The sequence below is a fragment of the Zosterops lateralis genome (genome assembly GCF_965231275.1).
Source record: "Zosterops lateralis genome assembly, chromosome: 10".
In the NCBI taxonomy this organism is placed as follows: domain Eukaryota; kingdom Metazoa; phylum Chordata; class Aves; order Passeriformes; family Zosteropidae; genus Zosterops; species Zosterops lateralis.
Genome location: NC_139770.1, coordinates 10,573,966 through 10,599,912, shown reverse-complemented (window position 1 = coordinate 10,599,912; position 25,947 = coordinate 10,573,966). Strand labels below are relative to the sequence as shown.

The window sequence follows — 25,947 nt, the reverse complement described above, 5'->3', positions numbered from 1 at the left end:
CCCTCCAGCTTTGTAATGCAAATGAGACTAACAGGCTTGTGCTGTTTGTGGTTCAAGATGATTTGCGTTTCCATAGAGATGCTGACTGAACTACAGTTTTTAAATTTTTTATATATATAAGCCTACTTGTATCTATAAAAGTCTAAATATGGATCTGCTGTACCTCAGCATTTCCTCAGTGACTCTGCTGGAACCACAACAATTTACACCAGTTAAGGCTATGTGCAAATTTTGTGTCTTTCACTACTTTTCAGTCTAAGCTCTATACCAAGTACCTGCAGAGCTGAGAGTTTATTGCTTCTCTCCCTGCTTAAAGCTTCTTGTTAAGGAAGGGTAAGAAAAGAGAAAAATCAGTTTCTTAGCTACTAGTAGATAATATTTCAAGGACTTCTGTAATTTCTTGCCCTCTCTAAACTGCCTCGAGAAACATCTTTGCTTTTCAAAGTTCCCACTGTCAGGAAACCTGGAATTCAGGGAAGACCATCTGTGTGCTGTTAGAGAAGGAAATGACAAAGGGATAGGTTTTCTGTTATGTATCAGAAGTTTTTGCCCCTTTCTCTGTGAGCATCCACAAACTCAAGAGCATGGATGTGCTCAGATATGCCAACATGGGCCTGGGCAGGAACAGCATCATTGCCTCCCCTGCCTCACCCTTTGCAGAACCTCAGCTCATCACACACAAGGAGGGCCCCACAAAGCTAAAACACCTCTGTCCTCCCAGAGCCCCATTAGAGACGTCCACCAGCAGAAGTGACAGAAGCCAGGCAGGATAACCTGGGGCAGAGAAACCATGCAGCCCCTCTTTAACTTTCTATTTCAAACTGATTTCACTTAGTGAGGTCCAGGCACTTTTTGAAGTGGATGGAGGCCACCCAGTGTACTAGCATCGGAGAGGAAAACCAGAGCCGAGCTCTGTGGGGACTCATTTCCATGTGGTTTCAGTGATAAGTGATCTTTGAACAGAAACACACCAGAGGACAACCTCCGCAATGACGCTGAACCACAATCAAAACCAGCCTCTCACATACCTCCATCTGCCTGAGGACAGGCAGGATCAGTTGTTGAATAAGGGATGCCCACAAGCACATGAAGCAGCTCATACCCAACTTCTCATTTTATCTTGGGAGCACCCAGAAGAAAAGGCTCCCGTTCAGCTACTTCTTATGGAGGCACGGCCAGGGAGGTCCTTGAGCAACAGCATGTCACAGGGACAAAGCCTACCTCCCTCCCGTGGGCTGACAACATGCTTCCATGTGTGACACCATCTCACCATTTGAGGCTGACGGTTTTTCTAAGCCCCTGCAGAGGCTCTTTTCAAAGCAGATGAGAGTTCCCTATTTCCAGCTATTAAGAAGCCATACGTAGGGAGACCTGCCCCACACTTCTGAAAGCACTGCCTTAACTCCCACCATCTTTTAGAGAGTGTCCCAGGCCACTCATGGCTCAGCCATGTGGCTCTCCCACCGATGCCAGTGACCCCTGGCATCTCTTACCTTCTGCTGCAGGGCGGGCTGCTGCGGGGCCAGCACTGGGTCAGTGATGTAGGTCTTCTTGGTGGCCGGTGGCTGGTAGAGCCCAGGGGCAGCCTGACCCATGGCATTACTGGCAGGATAGGCGGGCTCGGCCTTCCAGGAGCTCTGCGGCACGTAGGGCGCCTCGGAGCCGTTCCTGCCGCCGTAGCCCCCATAGTAGGGGTCCTGGTAGCGGCCCTGCGGAGGCGCGTATCCGTAGGTGGGCTCGGTGGGCCGGCCGGGCGGAGGGGCGTACCCGTAGTTGGGCCCCTGGGGCTGGGGTGCTCCGTACTGAGGGGCCCCGGGCTGGCGGGACGGCGTGGTGCCGTAGGGCTGGCCGGGCCCCAGGCTGCCGTAGTGCCCGGGCTGCTGGCTGGGCGGCTGGTAGTGCGGGCTGGGCTGCGCCGTCCTCACCTGCACGTTGAAGGCCGGGCGGCTCGGCGTGGAGGCTGTGGCGTAGGAGGCCGGCACCGGCTGCGGCTTCAGGGTGCCAACAGGAGTGACCGGGATGGGCTGCCCCGGGCCCTTGGCAGTGGACTTCTTGGTGGCAGTGAGGGGAGGCTGGTTGGGGATGATCATCCGCTTGTGGCCGGTGACAGGAGTGGACACAGATGGGGTGGCGGCGGCAGAGCTGCTTGAGGTGCCAGAGCCCTGGAGAGCAAAAGGAGAGAGACACAGGGTGAGCAGGAGGGGACACTGGGTCAAGCGATGAGGATGGAAACGGGGGTTTACAGAAACATCTGTGCAGCAACTCAAACTGCTTAGGAAAGTAAGAATAACCTAGGGCCATGTGTTATAGACTGGCAATAACAACCTTCCCCTGCTCTGACAGAACAGGGACGGCACCGCAGCAGGCGAGCAGAACTGCCGTGCGTGGCATTTCATCTCTCCTCAGAGGCTTCTCCTCCGCCTCCAAACAAACAAACAAATTAAAAAATGATACATGCAAAAAAAAGGGAGACTCGCTAGAGGATAATTAGGGAAAACCCCATGCATTCCTGTGAAAATGAAGCTGTTCTGAAAAAGAGAGAAAATGAGATTATAGTCTCTATGGAGACATGAAATTCCTTGGGTCCCTAGAGCACTTGTAGGGTTCTGCCCCAATACTCCTTTAACTGCACAGGAGACAGCAGACTGGGATAGCCTGCAAGCAGGTCCCAGGCTGTAAGAATGAACTCTGATCAAAGCAAGTCACTGAGGTGTCCCTACCCTTGGTGTATTGGTTGAAAACCTGGGGTGATCCCGGAAAAGTAAAATGCTACACATGCTTCATTAAAGGGCAGAAAGCAGGTCAGGATTTCCAAGAGCTTCAGAAGTCAGCTCCTACCATGGCAGCCATGTAACTCTGCACTGGTGCCCCAGGCACAGCAATGCTGGGGTAGCCAGGGAAGATGATCACAGCAAATGCTGCTGCTTCCTGCAATTTGGCCACGGAATTAAGCTTTGGTGCAGTGACGCCGTCTAATAGGCATCGTACATCCTTCAGTCTAATGTACTTGTTTCTCTGGCTTACCTTGCATTTAAATGTTCAAAAACACCAGAGCGAAAGACATCTTTGTTAAAGTGCTAACAATGTGAAACAGTTTCTGAAGAACACTGATGAACACTCTTTATGTCTTTTCACTAAATCAAAGAAGAGTAACTTGAATTTCCAGAGTTTGGGATTAGGTAAAATTTCTTGCTTCTCTATTTTCCTTTATTCTAAAAGTACCTGAATTTTATGCCTTCTGTAGAGAAATGCATTAAAGTGAAGACATGCAGTTTGATTGCACATAACACCATGGGCTATATCTCATTCAAACTTCCTGTACCAGACCTCATCCATGATCTTCTTGATAATCTACAAGTTCACAGGAGCCCAAAGGCAGACCAGCTCAGCCTTCACCCATGCTTATGTGCACTCTAAGGCTTATGTGCCACCTTTAAACGACCAACCTTGTATTTGGCCCCCGGTGTTCCTGTTTTATGCAGGCACCCTGACCTCCACCTTCTGCTCCAACACCCTCTTGCTGGGGAGGGCATGGTGAGGACTCTTGGGGACATGCACGAGCTGTACTGGGGCCAGAGAAATCCTGTGCCTGGTCAGCAGGTGGCGGCAATTAATTGCTGCCAAACCACCCAGAGGGGGCTGGGGGAACTTCAGCCACCCTGAGCCTCCAAGTGTTCCAAACTCTTCCTCTGAACGGGGTGGGAAAAACTCATCCTCTGTAAAGGGTGGTTGTGTCTGCCAACATTTGGTAACCACCTCACACAATGAAAAAGAAGATAAGTGCAAGCCATTCAACTTCCAGTGCACAGCCTACAAGCAACTCTATCCAAGGGATAACAAAACTCTACCACCCAACTGGCAGCTCTTCCCTGGTGATGTGCAAATACTTTTTTGTTGATGCACTGGTAAAGACCTTACTCCTGCAATCACACCTTCAGGGCAAACCTCCCACAAGGAAACACTATAAATCAGTAAGTAAAAAAAACAACAACCCAGGCAAATAAGAGCATCAGTCTGTTTTGAGAGATATAAAAGGTGTGCATTCAGAGGTGGGGAATAATAAGGCAGCAAACTTCTGCTGGAGGAAAAACATCTCAATGTATTCACACGCTGACCTTGCTAACAGATCCATGACAAGGCAGCACACAGACAGACTGAAGAGATTTTGAAACTGAGTGCAAGGAAGAGCTGAAGCGTGTCTCAGTTGAACTACAAGGGCAGAGACAGGTTAAGGGTCTGTAGCCCTCCATTAATACAGTCTGATTCTTCTACTTCTGAAACACCTGAAGAGACACCAGCACTCCTCCATCCCTGCATCAGAACAAAACTGCACCAGCACTCATTGCTAGCAAGAAAACTTGTTTTCTGTCAGAATTGTTCTCCTATGTCGGGTTGGCATTTGTGCCTGGGAGTGCCAGAAACTTTCCCATTTCCTCACCTGTTTCATTCTAGTAAATTATAGCAGCTTGTCCACTTACTGTAATGGGATGAAAGGTCCACAATGCAGCACTGCGTAATTACCACCAGAAAAGCATTTTTTTTTCTGTGTGAAGAGGTAGAAGGTAGATAATGTTATAAAGACAATGGCCTGTCTGGGGGAGGGGGAAAGACCAAACCAAAACAACATAAGTGAGCCCTGTTCAGCACATTCTGTATTTCTGAATGCAGACTCTGGAAGCAGGTCATGACAGACACTACTAAAGCTCTTCTGATCCTATCTCAAGAACTGGGGGACTTTAATCTTACACATAAACATCCACGTAACACTTCACTTAATGGGCTGATGCCATTCCTGCCTGGACTGGAATACACCTTACAAATGAATGACAAACCCTTATTCCAAAAAAAACCCCAAACCCTCACTATCTGTGGACTGGCACTGAGCAGCTCCTGTGTTTGACACTGCAGAGGGGATGAACTGGGAGTATTCCCTCCTGCACCAGAATCCAGTGAAGGAAGGTGGCAGTTTGGGGGAGCAGAGCCCAAACTTTGCTATCAGCTCCCCAGTGAAGGCCCGAGCTAACATGTACCGGCTGCATTGTGGCATCAAACCACAGGCTGCCTTGAGGAGGAGGAAGTTTGCATCAGTAGGAGTCCCCAGAGGCACCCTCGGTGACTCATTCTGAATTCCTCTGAGGGCACTGGGCAAGTGTGTGATGAAAGCTGGGGTTTAGTGGGGGGAGGTGATGTGGTGTAGTAGAGAAATGGGACAGGCTACAGGGAATTTAACACTACTGGAGCATTGATGATTTATGGGGACACAAGTTGGTTGAAGTTCTTGTGCAAGGGCACAGGTGAGGTATCACCATAAATCCTCTGCCCTTTTGCCTGAGACAGAGAAGGGTGGCCACAGTCCAGCCATGTGCTCAAATATCACTCCAGGCTTAAACCTTAAGATTACCAATGGATTAAGAAAAAACTTTAGAAATGAACAGTAACTATGGACAAGATTCCTGCTCTGAGGACAGGAATGTGTGGAAGGATGAGAAAAGGGTACTCAGATACCACTAGAAGAGAGATTTCAACAGCTGTTTAGAAGGCACTAGGAGGACAGGAGGGATGGATGAGGCTCTAAAGATGCCAGGTAGATGGAGTAATGAACAGAAGGCTGGAAGGAGCTATCTATATCACCGGGTACAGTCTAGCAAAACAGATGACTGTCACAACTTTTTCATGCAAGAGAATCCATAGAACTTCCATCAACACAACGAGGTAGACTCATCCAAAAGCACATCAAAATGACAACCCAGAAACATGAAAACAAGTAGAAACAGGAGAAAGAAAAAGGAGAAAGACAAAGAGTGAATTCATAGGAGCACAGGCATCCCTTTCTCCAGCAGCTCCTGGACAGCTCATTTCAAAACCATACTGCATTTGCAAGTGATTATCGCAGCCAAACACGCTCTCTGACATCCTCTGAGGGCTGTTTTCAGAGGAAGACAGGCTTTCCTCTGCTCGCCATGCCCTGATGAAACTGTCTGACACACTTCGCAAGTGCAAATTAAAACCACGCTACTTACCATCAACCCCTTCTTGCAAATTCATATTTGCAAAGAGAGTAAACTAGAAACCCCAGGTGTTGATAACATAAAGTCGTTAAGAGAAACTAGAGTAGGAAGGAGTTAAATTCAGAACCTCATCTACCACAAGCATTATAATACAAAATCTTTTTTTTTTTTAATGGGAAAGCACAAGAGCCTTGTTTAAACACAGATGGAAGTACCTAAATGTACTGCCTCTTCTACAAATGAATTATCCAGCAGTTCAAGTAAAGGTGAACTAATACTGACAAAATCAAGTAAAACTCAATCAAATGTGGGAGGAAAAAAACCCCAAAACACTTCTAAAAAAGTCGACCATGTATATCCATGAAGGGAAACGTTTTGCTTGGCAAATCCTGCCTTGTCTTTTTAAATGCAGAGGAGGTTTATAAACATTTTCAGGAGTTTCTTGTACCAACCATCATAGGAAAAGTCTATGGCATTGTGATAAAGCCATGCTGTCCACGGGATATGACTATCAGAGCTGGGTGTCTGGATTCAAAGCTACCCTGGTAGGGAAACCCAAAATCCTGAGTATCTTTGATTCTTCACCCTGTAGAAATTATTTACATAGATCTTAAATTAAATTCAATGTACATCTACAACTAAAAAGTCATTGCATAGGCACTAGGGATGAAACCTGTTGTTCTACAGAAATTAACCTATAATTCTTTACCACTTGTCAGGGTTAAATCTTAAAAAGAGTACAGAATAATCACAGTCTACAGCATGAGCATGATTCTATATGATCATCTGGAATCAATATGAAAGGACTTCATTCTTTGACTTTGCACAGTTGTAGAATTATTTTTATAGAATCCCTTCAGTTACTCAGGTTTCAGAGACTGAATCAAAAATGCCAATACAAAGTTTATCACATTCTATTCAATTCTCCAGGCATTTTTTCATAAAGGTACAGTTGAATAGCTTTAGCCCTTTAGCTGTCAAATTATCACATACAAAGATACATTACTCCAGCTCAGTGATTTTCAACCTTTATGCTCAGCAGCCCCCAAATGTTTTTCAGAAGAGACAAGCTCCTTTATGGAGAAAGGTAATCTATTGACAATAAACATGGGTTTTTCAGTTACCTTTCACTGAATTCTTCTTAGTTACCTTAGGAGTGATCCATGGACCCCCAGGGTATGCAGAGCAGAGGTTGAGAACCACAGCTCTAGCTGGGGCTGCCTTTTTTGGGCATTTCAGCCACTGATTACTCCAGGATAGGAATGAAACAATTCTTCTTCCTCGAAAGGCAGAAACCTGGCAACTACCGGTGGGCTGAACCCAGGATGCGGCGTTCTCAGGGGGCTGCCAGTTCACCGGGCCACTGCAGCATCCCTCCTCCTAACTCGGCCCCTCTCCTGCATGGTCCACTGACACAAGCTGGGCTGAAACACAGGGCCAGCTCAGGCCACCTGAAATCCTCTAAGTAGCACTCAGTGGTGGTGGAAGTTGAAGGCCTGGGTAGGAAGGGCAGCAAACGGTGAAAAATTAACTTGGCTTTTCCTAGCATCAATGATGGGCATTCACCTTTTCTAGCTGGAGATGCTTAAAGCTCTCTTTCTGAAACCTATCTCCACAGGGTCATTTATCCCATTCTAATATTGAAGCCTAAAACAGGGGAGATGAATCATCCACTGGGGGAATCTACTTCACTCCGCTGACTGTAAAAGAAGCGTAAAAACAGGCAAGACAAGTCACTGAATATTTAGACAGCACAAGTTAGTGGAGACAAATTCCACAATAAGCAGGTAATTTTGATGTGACTGTAAGAAGCAGAGATCCTTTTTCCCTGCATTAAGTACCCTGCCACTCAAGCTCAGCTACAGGAGCACACCAAAGGGATTTCTGAGTGCCAGCAGCTCAGGCAATCTGCCAGGATCCTGCAGCACTCTGTAGCCAAGGCATGACCAAAAGGTTGTGTTGCAAGTTTATTTCTAGAGTATGAAGGGGGCTGACATGAATGGGACACCCTTCCCCACCTCCTCTTCCACCTCAGTGCTGAACAGTGGCTCCTACTGGATCTGGAGCTGATGCTTTTCCAGGAGCAGCATCTGGGCTGAGCCTCCCTTCTGCCTGAGGTAGCAAACCTCAACTCCCCCTCAGTATGGGATTGATAACCCCAGAGAAAAAAAAATACCCTGCTATGAAACCTGGGCCTCTGGGTACCTGAAAATGTGAACAGGCATTTTAGGGGGTTTCCTGACGTGCAGACACCTCTACCTCCTGCTGACTTCAAATTCTGTATTTGAACAAGCTGCTTTGCCAGTGATAATGTATGGCCAAGTTCCCCTGAACCTGTCTGAACCTTCTTCTGTCTGAAATAACATCTGGGTGAAAATGAGAAATCTGGCCTCTCATTTGGGACTTGCAAATGCCTGGAGTCCTGGTAGAGCTCCAGCTGGGCTGCTTCATGTCCAGAGATCTTGAGTGGATGGACTGCTCCCATTCAGCATACCTGATGCATTTTCAATATAAAGCATTGCATTCCCTGGCCTTCTTTATAATGCCCAGACAGTCCAAGCACACTCAGGACACATCTTTACAACTCTGTGCTGCTGCTGTGCCGCGCACACAGCTCAGTTGCTACACAGATTTTTTTAAGTGTCAAAATGTCCTTAGAACCCAATCCAAAGTTTTGAAGTCTGGTCCAAACCTTAAACCCCTCAGCCAAAACACGCTTATAATCAGATGAAGTTTTTCTTTACACTTTCATCATTCTCTCATTTCTAGTTTACGGCTGACAAGCGAGTGTCACGGATGTATGGGCTGTGCATGGATCAGCAGCCACACTCAGACTTTGCAGATGTGGGATTCAATTTGCTGGCTTGATCACCAGAAGCTATCAAGGTACTCAAACAGACTGCTCCTAGGCATTACACCAAAAGAAGAGGAGAAATCTAATAAAGTGTTCATCTCTGGTTCTCAAATGAAGAGAATACCTTGCGAATGCCATAAAGTGTTACAGGAACACAACTGCTTCTGAGCTTTGATCTGTTTTTCAGCTGCTACCACAGGTGGAAAAGGAGTCAACACAGTTGTTAATGTTTCTGTCCATAACCTCTCTTGTACTCCTTGTGATGGCCCATCCTGAAACCATGGGAAATTATGCACAGAAGAAAAGGTGCTAAGAGTTATCTCTAATATTTTATCATGGGAAACAGCCTTCCACAACTGATGTGTGAAGTTACACACACCTTGGTTCAGCTTTCAGTGTGGGTGTCAAGTGTTTTAGGCAATCTGGGTTTCCACTTTGCAACACTCCATTAATTCCAAAGAGTCTGAACACATCTGAAAAATTTGGTCTCCAAAACACAACAGTGTTATTCCAGGGAAGAATTTCCTTCTCAGTTTCATATTTACTTTTTTGTTTACCTAATACTATCGCTACGATGACTACTCTGAGCTTTTTTATTTGCTTTTCCTTTTCTGAAGACTGATCATCTGGTATTTATGAGAAGGACTTTGTGAGAGACCAGTTTTCAAAGATGTACAAACAGTTGACCTAAATACTTTTAACGCTGGTAGACAGTCAAGGTCCATAACTCTAGCTTAATTCATTGAAAGCATTAGTTATGATTTTAACTCTTCTATTTAAGAAATTCCACTTAAGCACTTTAAATGCAGTAGCAATTTTATCTACAACAATATCAGATATCAGCATGAGATATAACTGTCAAAAACTTACAGAAGATGCCAGTCAAGAGAAGTTAAATATTTCCTGAATTCGTCTTGGGATATTTCTCTAATTTCCCACTCTCATCACTAAAATGACATTATTTGCACCCATCTGGACCTGAGGACCATGCAATGGCAGCCTCCTGCATAGATTTCATCAGTGCACAGGGACTCAGCAGTAAATTACATGAAGAGCTGTAAAAAGGCACCACGGCCCTTTGGCCACACCAAAAGGCAGAACTACCAACGACAATCCCAGAAGCAAAGACCACAAAAAACCAGCACTGCACCATGTGAGGACAAGTCACCACGTGCATGGAGCATTGAAACAGAGCTCCTTAAGGAACACCTCCTCTAAGTCTTAGCAATGCAGGAATGTCCAAAGCATTTCCGTTCACCAGACTGGGCCCTTCTAACGGGCTGAACGAATTCCCTTGCTTAATTTAGGCAAATATTGCTAAGCCTGAAAATTGGGAAGCCCCCACACCCTATAAATAAGAACTTTGGGTAAGCAAAGTATTTTTATGACTTTTGCTATTACTAAGCTAGTAAAACTTAGAGTATCATAATTACAGCGCCCACAGACTTTTTTTCCTTCCTTTCATAACTTGCTATTTGTAATGGAAAAGAAGTTCCTGTGCATGACAAATATGGGCAGGTTTGAGGGTTATACTGCCATCCATGGATGTGCATCATGATTGCAAAAAGTGGATTAAGACGGTATAAAGGAAAATGCATGAGTGAAGGAAGAGGTCTGCACCTGTGAGTGATAGGACAAAATTAGACATACAGGAAGTCTTCTGGAGAAGTCTTCTACAATTTATATGGAAAAGTTATCATTTTCTATTGTGTGTTGAACAACAGATACAAAGAACAGTCCAAAACCACCTATAAAAACTTCTCATTTCCTACTAAATTGCAAAGGAGTTTTAGAGTGTTTATAGAGTATACAAGCTTTTTTCCTTTATTAGTTCTAGAGAACACTAAAAAAGTGTGCATATGCCCACATAAAATAATAGGAAATACATATGCACCCAGACACTATTTGGTTTACTTTGTGTTACTTTTTATTTGTTTACGATTCCATTTATTTGCTGCATTGCATTTATAACCTATTTATCTTTTCAAATTCCAAAACTCTATTAAACCAGATTTAAAACATTATCCTACCAGAGGGCATAAACATTTTCAAATGTTAGTATTGTCTCTATTTCCTGTGAAAACCATGTGTTTTCATTCTTCTTTTCCCCACATTTTAAAGCCTGTGCAAATAGCAGTACAGAAGAGCAGAAGCATCAGTGAACAATTCTGTGTTCATACAACATCTGCTTTCTTATGGTTCACTTGAGGTCCAGAACCCACTGTCATCTGCCAGTATTTTTAGTGGGCTACAAAATGGTTCAAGTTAATAAGTTGAGTGGTTAGCAGCAGGAAAAAACTATACAGCCACACCAAAAAAATAAGAGTCTAACAAAAAAAAAGAAAAACAAAAAAAACCCACCAACCCAAAAAAACCCAACACCTATAAAAGACAGGCATATGTGACAGAGAGGTTATTTTCCTATTAGGTTCAGTGTACACCTTTCCAAAAGGCTGATGAGCTCCAACAACAGGTCAAATTTAACAGTTTTCCCAGATGGCTCCTTCTGGGAAGTGGAGTGGAACGTTCCTGATTTATCCATCTGCCTGGGTTATCACTACTGCCCAAAATACCTGAATCTTTCCACAGTATCACAGACTCCAAGCACGATGTTGAGAAATCTGATTGGAAAGGTTTTCTTTCACCCACTGTAGCTTTTAAAATTAGTCTCCACGTATATAAATACATACACCAAGATACACAGAAACCCCCTGCAGCACTTCTAGTCAAAACACCAGGGCAGTACAGTAACCAGTCAGAAAAAGTGAAAGAGAGAGCATTAATTTATAGCGCAAGCAAAAAAGCCATCTGTACCACAGAAATACTTGGATCTGAAACAATACAGAAAGTTAAGATTATTTTTAAATTCAAGTATTAACTCAGAATAATCACTGTTTCTGCACTATTTTCCTCTTTTCATAGAACATATAATTACATTAAATGTATGGCAAATAAAGTGTTTACTCAAATAACTCCCTGATAAAAATTTAGAATCATAACAGTATCACTGTAAAAAGCCTGTGCAGAAGAATGTCAAATCCATTGCCTCACCAGGCTTCGTTCTGTTGCAAACGGCATTATAAATTAATCCAGTTTTCCTAAATATGCCTTGAGGAAACGAGACCACAAATAGCCATTGTAAGCTTTAATATAAAAAATCCACGAAAAAAACCCAAAAAAACTAATAAAAAAACCTCCAAATAAAACCCTTCTCTTCTCTTCTTTATAACCAGAATGCAAGAGCTGTGTTTTCAATGACTGATAATGCTAACTAGGTTATATAGTTTGTCCAAAAATATCACCCTTTTTTGATATAGCTAAGTACTATATTCTAGTTTAATAACAGGCTTTCTCCTTTGCCTCCTTTCTGCTCAGTGAGTTTTAGGAAGAAAAAAAAAAGTTCCTAAACTTCACCACTATTGACCTAATGGGCCCAATTAAGTTATGATTTGTAATTTTTCCCATTTACACTGCTCTTGAACCAAAATAATGTCCCAAAACATTTGCTCCATGGCTTGCTGACTGGGTTATCACAGTCACAGCTTAGAACTAAAATACTCTTCCATATCCCTCAGTGCCTGAAATACATTTTTTAAAAGTGCTTTATATCAAGCCAGATTCTGATCTCTGTGACAGTGGTGCTAGCTCAAGTGTGTCTATTGACTCCAGCAGATTTACTCCAAACATGCTGGCTGCTGCAAATCTGGATTTGGCCTTCTACTGCATCTGAATTCAGCAGGTTTGTCTCCCCACTGGGAACATAGCAGAGGTTTCTATGCAAAGAGTAATGAATCCTACCAATCTGACTTCCTCCAGGTACTAATCATCCAGCTTTACTCAAAACTCAACACGCTGGAGATCTTGGCAATTCATCCTGCTGCAGACTGAGTGAAAGCAAATGAAACTTCTAATCGAGATTAAATACAGCCTGCACTGGACTAAAGCTCAGCACCTCCAAGGCCTCAGCTCAGCCTGTCCCAGTAGCAGCACTTCCAGCTGTGCACCCTGACCTGTGCACCCAGCCACAAACCCTTCTGCATTAGGAATTGAACCCAAGCGTGCTAATTCAAAACAAACAGATGTATCCTCCCTCTCTCCTCACTTCTTTCCTTGTGGTGGATGTATAAATGCATACTGATGGCTGCTGCGACTTGTAGTCTAACTGATTTTGACATTTTTAACTCCAGAATTTGAAACAGTGACTTTCTAGCCCTGGGGCAGGAGTACTAAATGCTAAAAAACTTTGGGACTGGAGAGTATTAATTTTAAATCTGAGAGCTTAGCTTCAACAATGTTTCTAACAAGGGCTCAAGGCTCTCCAAAACTCAGCAGTGGATGCCCAAAAACTGAAATGAATTTTGGATCCAAAATGGAACTTTGTGGCTTTAATTCTTGTTTGTCAGAGGTCAAATTAAGCTCCAGTCCTGAACTTGAGGGGGGTGAGAATTCAGGTCTAGGTCTGAATTCACCATGGGATTAAATCATACTTAAATTTTAACTTCTAGTTTGCAATTCATCCTCCTTTTTTTTTTTTCTTTCTCTTTTGCAGTTTATGATGTATTTGTATTTTAAGAGAAAAAAAATTATGCACAGAGGAAACATCCTGGCATCACAAGTCATCAATAAATCTTTTTTCCATAACAACCCACAAAAATTCACTGCAGGACGCAATTGTTGAAACACAAAGCAATGACATTCTATAAGCTTTCAGAAGTATCATTCTAACCCTTGTGGACTCGATGAATTCTCTAAATGAGTCACTGGCCTCTCAATGGAATTGTCAAAACTTGGGTTAAGCCAGGTTAATTCCCTTCCCCCTTTAATTTAGAAGTCCAGCTGCAGCACATGGCTTTCCAGTGAAAAGATCTAAATGCAGAACCCATTCACCCTGAACAGGAAATCTCACAGGGCCCAAAGCTAATTTTTTCCTAAAAGCTAGAGATAAGCCACACTTACGGGAAAAAATGTGATTTCTGATGCCTCATGGGCCATGTGATGTAAAAATCAATATTCCTCTTACATGGCACAAATAATTTTCTGCTGAAGGTTAAAGGATCATGGTTGAAGCTACTATGGTTGGGGAGGGAGAAAGGGCAGCTGAGAGAAATGGGGGATGAGGAAAGCAGAGACTTTAACTGAAGCAGGGATAAGGGAGATGCTAAAAACAACACTTCTAACCAAGGCAGATGAGCAGATGTGGCATTGATCATACGGTCATAGAAGTGTTTGGGTTGGACAGAACCTGAACATCCATCCAGTTCCAAACCCCTGCCATGGGCAGGGTACCTTCCACTATACCAGGTTGCTCAAAGCCCCATTCAGCCTGGGCTTGAACACTTCAGGGATGAGGCAGCCACAGCTTCTCTGTGCCAGTGCCTCACCACACTCAAGAAAGAATTTCTTCCTTGTATTTAATCTATATCTGCTTTCTGACAGTTTAAAGCCGTTCCTCCTTGTCCTGTCCCTACATGCCCTTGTCAAAAGTCCATTTGGGGTTGGGCTGAGGATTTCAGCGAGGTGGGACAGGGAGGGACATCCTTCTGTCCCATAGGCTGCCCTAGGGCACGATGATGAGCACTCCGTCTCTCTGCTACCTGTGACAGCTCCAGCACCCTGCTTTACTGCCTTGCTTCCACCACGGTGTCAGCTGCACTGGAACCCCTAAGAAGAGAGATTTTGCTGGGCATATCATACCCTTCATAATGGGAATAAACTACACTGAAAGTAGAGCAAGTTTGTATACTCCCACCCCTACTGTGCCAGAAGATCACTTGAAAACATCACTTAAAAACATCCCTTTGTTAGGGACAAAACCACTCAACTTCCAGGCTAAAGAGTTCATGTCCAGTTTGTCCTCAGGAATGAGTACAACAAACAAGAATCACAGCTAATCATGCCTTTGATGTCGATGGTCTATACAAATTTGGTTGTAACTGGTAAACTCTCTTTAGCCTTCCAACAGCACTACAGTTCTCACCATTGAGAGAGTATGTCCTAAGGAAGAAAGGATTTGTCTCAGCTGTAATTAATTCCTTTTTTTAATAATAAAAGAAAAACCTAATAGCAATTAGGAAAAAAAAAACCCAAAAACATGGCAAAGGAAAAAAAAATGAAAAAAGAAAAAAAAGGATGAAGAAAAGAAAAGAAATATTTTATCCTACTACTACTACTACTACTGCAGAGAAATATTTAATTGAGGGCTCTGGACTTCATTTTAACAAAATGCAGTTTTCAAGAGTGCAGAAAAAGCTTAAAACATAAAAGCTAAAGAGCCTGATGGAAAACTAAAAAGAAACTGAAATAAACTTTCTTTAAAGAGAAAACAAAAATGATTTTGAACTGATCCCATGATATTTTTAACAGCTGGAATTGATAATAGGGAACTTGGCCATAATTCTACTATATTTAGCTTTGCATCAAAGTCCACATGATTTTTCCATGAGACAAAAGAATAGATATATAGGCTGATAGATGGATAGATACATAAAAAGAAAAGGGAAAATATAATTAGAAAGGGAACATTTTCTTGTCTGTTCTTTCAGTATGTTTTTTTTTTATATTAACTTCTACTTTATTTTTTCCTATAAGTAGAAACAGATTTTTCTCTCAAAAAAAAAGATTCTTAAACAGAAAACCTCCTTTGACAGCTTCAACAGCAGATTAATCACTTTTGTAACCCACAAAAAAAAGTTTTCTGGAAAGCATAACTGTCTGTAAATGTAAATGACAGTATTACTCTCTCTTATGCTAAGACGCCTACACATTCTCTCACTTCCATGACTCAGCACCAGATAAAAGCTTGTGAGATAATAAGCAGCAAACCTTCCTTTGGAAGAATACAAATAGTTAAAAATCTCAATTCTTGCTACCCCTCTAAAAAAAAAATCCTTATAGTGTTAAGGCAAATTCTGCCAACAGATTCCTCTCCCACTGGAATAAGATACAAATATCCCAAGGACTTTAGAAAAGTGAGGGACCAGGCTCAAGCAACATCAAAATCCAAACACACGCAAACGTGAAAATATGAGAGGCTTTTCTTTTTCTCCAAATGAGCAAGAATGGGTTTGTTTCAACAAACAGGAATTTTATTACTGTTCATCTCCTGCCTTGCTCTAATTTGGTAGACAAATGAGTTGAAATTTTGCTCACCTATAATGAAAATTTCCAGGCACTCTTAAGATAATGCACTCATGCCAAAAATCACAGAAACCCGTGGGGAAGGGAGGGGAATTTCAGTGGGACTTCCCCTCCTACCCTGCGGTCCTTGTCTGACTTGAGCTTGTTAGAGCCCAAGTTACTTCTCCTTCAGCCAACCAAATCAGGGGTAGACCCTTCAGACCAAAATATTCCTATTTTGGATAAATCTTTGGGAAAAGAAAAAGCTGAAAAAGAGGGGCTCAGACCTCAGCTATGCTCTGGTGATGTCCCTGAAACGAACAGAAATGGTTTTGATGCCAAAATACTGCCAGTCAGCTTGTGAATGCTGCTGGACCAGAGACAGCCATCTCCTCTCCATGAGCGCAGCACACAGGCTAATTAACCAAAGGGTGGCAATCAAAAGAGGGCAAATTATTTACTTATTGAGTGAAGATGCTGCAGACCTGAGGAGGAAAGGGATGACTTCCCAAGCATCAGGACAGTCTGGAGACTTTCTTGCTGAGTGCTGGACATTTCTTCTGAGAGCTTCCACCACCGCATGCACTGGGTAGGTGCCCATGGGTCTGTATCCCTCAGAGCAGTTCATTCTACCAAGAGGTAGTGGTTATCCAGGAAATAAATCAAGAAAATACTGCTCATGCCTGTCACTTCTGGAGGAAGCAGAGTCCAGCTAAGGAGTACCCACAGCCCCTCCTGAACACGCTGCTGCTGCTGACTTTCACACTGAAAAGACTAAATTAATGGAATTAGCCACAGAAATTTAAATTTAAAGAGAAGCCTCAGGGCAAGGCATCCCAGGCCATGAGTGCAGGACTTCTTGACAGCAGGATGCTTTGAACTGAACCAGAGGTAGAATCAAACTCTTCGAAATACCGTCAATAATAGAGTGCACTTGCTCTGGCAGGAGGCTGGGGAGCAGAGCTGAGCCTCAGCGTGGTGCTGGCAGGGCTGTGGCTGGAGCACATGTGTCCTACACAGTCCAAGGAATGAGCAGGAGCATCCCCACCTGAGCTGCTCCCTCTATCACTGCACAGGGAGCACTCAGCAAATGCAGCAGTGTCGGGATGCTCCAGCTTAGCTGGCTGACAGGCGAGTGAAGCACTCACCTTTGTAGAGCTTCAGATTCTGGGCAGGGTTTCAAGCACTGGATAATTCTCAAAGAGAACAACAACAGCTGGGAAAGGCATGGTAGAGGGCTCCCATGTACCCAATGCCAGTGTTACCAAGGAAAAGCCCTGTGACCTCTAGGTAAGAATTTGCAGGCCCAGAAAATGACAGTACTGACATATTGTCATTTGTGTCTCAAAACCATGCTCGTTACTTCAGAAATAACAGATTTCCATGTCCAATTCCAACCAAAAGCAGGTGTAGTGCAGTGGTTTCTGTGCAACCACATCTGCTCATACTCCAGGGCAAATGCCAAACTATTTATTGCTACTTAAAATTTATTGCATTTTTAGTCCTCCATCCCAAAACTGCTTTTGTTCAAAAATTCCTTTTAAATTCTTCTATGCCAACTGAATAAATCAAATCTGACAATTAAAATGGCGAATTGTTCAAAACCTCAGAGTTTCCACCTGAGGATCTCCAAATACTTTTGGAACTTAAACACTCTTAATTACTCCCATGCTTCTTGCAAAAAGGAAAAAATAGTAAAAGCATCCTTTTAAATTCTCTTTTTACAGATGAAAAACTGAAGTCCTGGGAGCCCCAAATAGCCTGCTAGGAAGCTGCTTGCCCCAAAGACTCCTTATCCACTAAATTAGAGGCAGGGCTGGGAAGGGAAACCAGGAGTTTCAGCAACTCTCAGGCCTCTTGTTCTCATCACTTCAGCAAACAACAGGCACAGCAATGTGATCATGCAGTTGTCAGTGTTTTCCCTCAAGGGGCTGGACAGAAGATGCTGAAAGCATTTGATCCACATGTGAGCACTGAACGGTATTGTTCGACACTGAGAACTCAGACATAAATAACTGGCTTGTTTGGAGTGAGTAAAAGGATGTCTGTGTTTGCAGGAATCTCACAAGAGGGAGTAAGGAACCAGGGTGTTCTTTTTCTTTTATTATTACCTTTTTTATTTCTTTTGTAGCGGCGTCTGGAAATAACCCATCAGCCAGAGGAGCTGCTCCCGCTGCTGCTGTGGCAGATGGCAAGCAGGGCTCAGAGCAGGGCTCTGCCTCGGCAGGGCTATGTGGGGAATTCTGCAGTGGGAAGAAACAAGGCGAAATGTGCAGGCTGCCGTCTGCATTCAGATCAAGTGCTGTCTGTTGCTAGCAGCACAAGTTGTTCTGAAAACAAGAGTCAATCATCTGTAGCCTTATTTCTGTACATTTCCTGCAGGGGTCTCATGAAATAAATGAGAATAAATGTAAGGGCGAGAGTTCCTATTAGGAGCAGCCTCATCAGCATCACCCAGCCAAGCATTTACGTCATCAGCATGCTAATTTAATCAGACCTGAGCAGTGATGCTATAAATGGATTACCATCCCAGCTAGTGTGGTTACCGAGGTAACTCAGCCCTTTGTGCCACAGATACAATCGGCTTAATGATAATAAAAACCTCAGCACAAATGAAACAGAAGGAAAAGCCTGACAGGGCTGACGCATACACGACCCTTTCTCTCCTCTCACCCCTCCCCTTCCCAACCTCAGCCGCTCACTGCAATAAAATTAAGTGCTGCTGTGATCTGTATGCACAACATTCCCATAGGGAACGCGTAAGTAAATAGAACCCACGGAAATAATTAATACAGGCCAACAACTGATGTCGTCAGCACTACTTAGTCATTCCTCCAACCCTGAATGGCACAGGGACACGCAGACAGAAACAGTGCATGGGCAGATTCCAAGGATCCTGCAAAGGGCTTCAGAACAGTGGCTGCTCCCCCCTATGCAGCATTAATTATATCAATGGAATGCCTGGACCAAGAGCTGACTGCAATGGTGAATCCAGTCACTGCCAGTCCCTGCCAGAGGGGAGCATTTCCACACCATCTCCTGCTCTGCCAAAACTGGAGGTGACCTGAGACTGGGAATTCCAAAGGCTATGGAGAAATTCAACTGCAACATCACCAGTCCAGAAATGGAGGTGACCTGGTCCTTTGCAGGAGGGTTGAAATGGGGCTCTGGGGTTTCCTGCATTCACCCAGCTCTGCAAAACCAGCAGCCTACTCACCTCCCATCTTAGCCTGGGAAAGAACATTCCCTGGAAAATGCTAGCCTCAATGGGCTAAAAAGCAGTGACTATGCCTTAAAATGGACAGAAGGTCATACTCTCCAGCTCCTCTAGCTCTTTGTCTGATTGAGCACCAAGTTCCCTGTGGATGCTGAATGCCAAACATTTTCCTACTCAGATGCCAAAGACCAAATTTCCCATAGCACTCAAGATTTGATTTTCTTTTCCTCCTACCCAAAATCTCAGCAACTGTGAGCAAAACCACCAGTATCTAAATGGTGCAGCTGCCACAGCAGCTCAGGCATTTCACCTGCCCTTACTGCAAGTCACCATGTCCTCACCTAAAAAATGCTTCACCTGAAAGTACCAATTGCTACAACTGAATCAGGAGTGCACACCATAACCTCAGATCCATCAGGCTCCTGGTGGGTATTGCTCCAGTCCAGGCAGCATCTTAAGGGATTAGCATGAGACCAATAACTTTTGATGGATTCAAATACCAGCCTTCTTCATTGAGAAGTGCAAAGAATTTCCATTGCCTGTCACATGAGCACATGCATCAGACTTGTTGCTTTGAAAATGCCAAAATGCAGTTCACACAGTCTTTGGAAAAAAATCCAGAGAGACTTCTCAATATATAAAACTGGACATGTACAGAAATAGCTGTGCCCTTGCCTTCATTTCACAGATTAAAGGCATTCTGTGTGTGCTCATTCCTGAGGGCAGCTCATTCCACCTATGTGAGACTACCTCAGTAGCCCAGCCCAGCACGTCTTCACTGAGTGGAGATACCCAAGTATTTGGACTCAAGCATAACTGAGATCAGCTTTCCAGAAGACAAAGCCCTTTCTGAAGTGGCAGAACCCCAGCAAAGTCAAAGCTTCTTCTGTAAACTGCAGCATGTCCCTGCAATGAGCAATAAAATCAGATATGTCTACAGAAAAAACACATTCAGGCTCATCTCTTGGGAAATCTCACTAAATACTTTCTCACTCCTCCATCATGCAGAAGAACCCTAGTCCTCCCGGGAAATTTATTACATACTTCTAGAGAAATAGCTAAATAATTCCTTTAGGAGCCCTTTCAGATCAGATTACAGCAGTATACTTTTCCCTGGAAAGGAGAGAATCCTATGCAAATAACACCAAATTACTACAGAAAGTTACGTTCTTGGCTGGAAACACCTGGCTTACTGAGAACGTGGAGCCGTGTGTCCTGATCTAACTGTGCCCTCACAGCAGCCAGGCAGGTGAGATGCAAATAACCCCAGGAAAGAGGCTGGGGGGATAAAAACCCTCAAAGCAGAAGGCAGGCGGCAGAGTGCCAGAATGCACAGCTCTGGAAATGGCGCGGCTGTTGATGTGAGAAGGAAGCCATCACCTTTGCTTCGATTTAAAAGTCATCGTGACAGCTTGAGAGATTGTAACATTTAAGTGACACAGTGACAGCTTGATCCAGTCAACAATTGCAATTCACAGACGTGCTCTAAACACAAACTCCGCTTCCCCGGGTGCAGAGCAGCCACTCGGTTGGGAAAGGCGTGTATCCAAAAGGAGATGTAACATTAAAAAATGTTCCTCCAGGATCCTTGCTTGGCCAGTAATTCTGCATATACTGTGCTAGTGAGACTTAGATTAGGGCTCTCTCCACCCCTGTGGCACAGAAAGGATATGAGCAGGCTGGTGGATGAAAGAAAAGGAGAAGAACTGGCACCAATGCCAAATGTTCCATTAATTTCAATGGCGGCAACGGGTGTGCAGAACATCAGAGAAAGCCCTTCTGCCACAATCAAGTGAAAACTGAAACATGCACTCCCTTTGCCCTTGCTCCCCCAGACAGACAGGCAGGCTCTGAGGTGGCTGCAGTGATGCAGGGCAATGCAGAACAGCCCCAGCTCACTGCAGGTGTCCCAGCCACATTACAAAGGGAATCAGGCGTTGAAAAAAATTTATAATACACTTCTAACCCGTTTATAGTTAGGTGCTTGTTCTCTTGGCCAGGGAGTTACAACTAATGGTATATTTTGGGCCTAATAAAGGTGCCTTATTTTTTGTCCTGCTTATACAATTTACTGCTGTGGAGCAACACCTGAGTAACAATCCCCAGGCACCAACATCTTTCTCAGCAGGTACAGAACAGCCAGTGCTGGCATTTCTTTCCCTGAGGTGTGGCCTTTTAGGTCCCCAAAGCATATCTGGGAAAGATTGCTCTGAGCCACTCTGGACGTGACTTCTCAACACAGCAGGATTTCTGGGCATTTGCTAGTGGGTTCTAATCCATGGACCAGTTAAATAAATTATGAAAAACAAAATACTGGAGAATATGTCCACAAAAAAAAAAAAGTGTCACTAGGCCAAATACTTATTTCATCCCTTACACCTCTAAAGCTCTACTGTGCCCCTTCCTGCTGCCCAAAGGTCTTGTCATGCACAGATAACATCAAAAGACTGATTTTTTTATTGTCATTAAGAACATGACTTTTCAGTGACCCATAGCACCACAACACATTGCTTACCAATGGTTAACCCTCAACACAGTCTAATGCATTTTAAAAACAAGTCTGCTCTCTGTACCAAACTTCAGTTGTCTTAAAACCAAATTAAATGAATAAAAAGCTGAAATACTTTCACAGTTTTTGACTTCCTAAAAGCATATTTTATACTTAAGAAATGTTAAGACAGTGACTATCCTGAACAGAGAAACCAGTGGCTACAGAGCTCGCTGCCTTTGGAACATGATTTGCAAGTTCCTCAGATAGCAAAGGAAGCCAGAAAATGAAACCTTCAGTAATGGCTCCTTTCCAAGCCTTTATGGCCATGGCTGGGCACTGAATTTTCTTAGAGGGAAAGCAGGGCATCCCTGGCTGTGGCTGTGCACAAAGGCAGGCAGTGCCTGCAAGGCAGCTCATGACCTGCTGGTCTCAGACGTCTGGGGGTCTGTGCACAGCCCCTGCCTGAGTCCCCCCCCAGCTCCCTTGGGAATGGGACTTGCTCAAGGCAACCCTTGATGGTGCAGAATGACTTCTCTTGAGTAAATCTTACAGGTTGAGTGGGACCTCAGGAGTCTGTTCAGCCCAGTCCTCTCCATTAAGGCAGGACTGACCCCGCCTAAACTACTCCAGACAGACCTTTGCATAACCTGACCTAAAGTCCCTCCACCAATTAATGACCTTTTGCTTTTCCATGCCATCTTCTTCTGGGGTTACCTACCCTCCTATAGCAGCTTTACCCTAATGGCTAATCTAAATCTCTGGCTGGGTTTTAAGTCCCAAACATTGTGCTTTCCAACATAGATGTGTCATTCCCTTTTGCTTTGCAGCTGAAAGCAGACAGACCCTGAACAATTAGGAGGCAAGAACACCCACAGGGAAGAGATTATTTACATAAACACGATCACAATGTGTGTGTGTTTATATATTTATTACTTATAAAAAAAATACTGCAATCTCTTTTCTTTTCTAATTAAAAGACCCAGTTTGCCCTGCTGCACAATTGCTAAGCAGATTTAAAATGGGGACTTCAGTAGCTATTTTATGGCTAATCAAATGAGTAAATATAATGATCTGCTCCAATTCCCATTCTGATTACACAGTGTAGCTATTTCATTCCCTCAATAAGCTCCTTGCACCCAAAAAGAATAGTTTAACAAGCTTCAGAGCAGAATGTTAGGCTCAATTTCTCTAAAGGGTAATAGAGTGGGAGTGTCTGTATAATTAGCTTTGTTGGGCTCCCTCCCTCACTGTACAATACACTCTATACAGAGCTTTCACTGTGTCTCCAGGTCTTCATGTTAAAGCAGAAAAATAATGCAGAGCACATTAGAATCATACTGGTTGCACAGAAGAGTTCTAAAAGACAGAAAAAGAGCTGGAGAAGTGCTGGCTAATTCAGCCCAAAAGGGCTCAAGCTTTAATTTAGCTTTAGCAATAAAAGCACATATGTTCATGTACATAGCTTATTCATCTCAAATGTATTGAACTCTTAGATGTTTCTGGAAGTTAAGATCTGCCAGACTACTAACACACTGATCAAATCATAGTATAAATCACTAAAGTACACTCAACAATTTCTACTCTGCATAGAACTTGAAATTAAATTAACAGCATACAATCTATAATGCAAAACATTACCTAACACATTTGGAAGAGTTTGATGCTGAATTCCCCTACAGAAAATAAAAGTGTTTGATATACTGATTTTTTCACGGCAATAAACAGGGTTTTTTTACATAAGCTGGAAAAACTGTAATATTTTTGTGCTTGCAGAAGAATTTTCAGCTGGAGATTTGAAAATCCTTTCTGAAGGCAGACAGCCAGGTGGGATATGTTATTATTACCACCTCTATTTTACAGATGGAAAACTTAATGCTAGAAAAATTAAAAATCTTACTGAAAATAAAGGGACATGTCAGAGGTCTGTGAGGAAAGGGAGAACAGCAGATCCCATCTTGCTCCAAAGTGCTGTGGCTACATCAGACCTCTCAAATCAGTCATCCTATATCTCTCCTCTCACTTTATATTTGCAAACAACATGCCCATGGATACTATCTTTGGAAACTGTCACACAAAAGGTTTGGCAAAAAGGTCAAAATCCACACAAATTGTTTAATCCTGCAATAATTGGGTTTAAAAAAAAAAAAAAAAAACCCAAACAAATAAAACCACCAAAACAAACCAGAAAAAAGCAGGGCACTATGGAAGTTATTCTGAAAGTCCCACAGCCGAATCACAGACTTTAGCCCTAATAAGTAAAATCCACAGTTAAGCCATTGTTTCAGAGTAAGTCAAGAGCAAATAAAAAATAACACAGGTCCAATAGCCACTTCCACTTTTTTTTTGGCATATAAGATTACCAGTTCACAGTTACATAGCAATACCTGATCAGAAACAAATGGATACTGCACCTACATTTTTCACATTCCTCTGAAATAACCAAATATCCCCAGAGCCTTGAGCTTTGGAAAGAGAAAGCTAAGACTCAGAGTGGTACAAACAGGAGGAATGATTGTTCTGTCACTTCCAGTGCTAGAAAGAAGCAACAGGAAACCACCCTAGTGGGAGGCAAAGGGAAAATATCAGGAATAAGGTGGGTCTGCCCCACCTCCATTGAACTTCTTTGCTATGGGATGTTTTAAATTCCAGAGATTTACATGAGCTCATAAAGCAATTGAATGAGCTGATGGAGGAAAAATCCCTGACTGAATATTAAGGAAGACATAATTTAAATCCAGCCAGTTCTCAGTGAACAGTAAATTCTTAGATAAAGGGAAATATTCTGGGGTGGTGTAGATATGAATTTGCACCACTCTTGTCTCCTTTCTTTGGTATTTACGAGGAAGAACAGTGAGCTGGAGTGACCACTCATCTGACACAGGGTGGGCAAGGTCAGGTTCTTAATTTCAGGCCTATATACTCTGACATATGAGAGCAAGATGTTGAAAAGCAAAGGTTTAAAATTCCAGTTTCTCATGCAGGCAGGTTGTTTTTCTAAAAACCAGACTTTTGCTACTTCTGTCTTTAAAAAAGCACCAGCAGGTGACCAACACTATAATGATACGAGTCAAGATCAAATGTATTTGAGCAAATACACTCCAGATTCAACTCCCTCCAAGCTCAGCTGCAGATGACAGATCCTACAACAAGAGCATTTATCTGAGTCCAGGATACCAAAATGCTTTCATCAAATGAGCCAAGCCAGAGATGAAGCTGAGTCTTCACAACAGCCAGCATTTGAGACACTCAAGAAAACTTGACAGTAAATAAGACACTAAAACTTCCCCAGAGGACAGACTTCCAACACTTATATTGCAGTGTCTTCTGCATACAAGTCCAATTAATGGAGTCAAAAGCATGTGAGGGAGCCAGTACTGGACAGACTGGTACATCCCCACACGACACATCTCCAAGGGAGGTGATGGTTCTGGGCACTAATCTTTGTACTGTCCTCCTTTCACTATTCTGCACTTGTGTGTAGGAAAAATTCCCAGCTGTTGGGCACAATATTCCACTTGCAAAGCCAGTTCAAGCATCTTTGTAGAACAAGATCACCTTAATATTTCCTTGAGTTGTTGGCTTACAGCTCCTCAGAGGTGTAAGAGCAGATTGAGGGACCTGGTTTGGATGCACCAGGGAGGGACTTCTTAAGCTGTTCAGGCAGAGAACAGCTTAAAAATGGAGAACAGCACCTTGGTGCTGCTGACTCTGCCAACTTAGTCACACCAAAAGGTGAAACAGCTGCACAAACTTGCAAGGCTGTGCTCCATGTAAGACTTGGAAAAAGACCCTTCATCCCAATCCACTCATGCTGCTGTCACAGAAGAGTGGAGAGAATAAAACCCCAGTGGTGCAGATGCAAATACTAAAGGTCACAAATAGAACATCACCTACACATCCTCACTGCATCAGGTACTGGACATTCACCCAAACACTGCACACTGAGCAGGTGGGCAAGGAAATGGGGGTTTCCTTGTTTACAGAAGAGCAGCCCAGAGGCAGAGGATGGCTCACCCAAGGTTACATAACAGCAGGCAGAAGTCTGCCAGTCTCAGGGACACAACACAGAACTGAGAACAACTTACCTACTCCTCAGGTTCAGGGTGGGATTTGGTTAAAAGAAAGTCCAGGTTAGTGATAGATGCTTCAGACTGAGCACTGCTTTCCTCCCCACTCTTTCAGATAGCCTTACTATCTTAAGTTAAAGGAAACAATTATAAAGCTGATGCCAATCAGTCCAACCTGACTTTTCTTACAATCA

General features: G+C 43.4%; 1 protein-coding gene across 8 annotated transcripts in view; it reads right to left on the bottom strand.

Moving 5' to 3' along the window:
- Positions 1-25,947, bottom strand: part of LPP (LIM domain containing preferred translocation partner in lipoma) — a 334,290-nt gene that overhangs the window by 127,817 nt on the left and 180,526 nt on the right. For all 8 annotated transcript variants that reach the window (XM_083868545.1, XM_083868547.1, XM_083868550.1 and 5 more), the window contains one exon: positions 1,494-2,162. In XM_083868545.1, the coding sequence (XP_083724671.1) occupies positions 1,494-2,162 (669 nt within the window). The remainder of the gene's footprint in view (positions 1-1,493; positions 2,163-25,947) is intronic.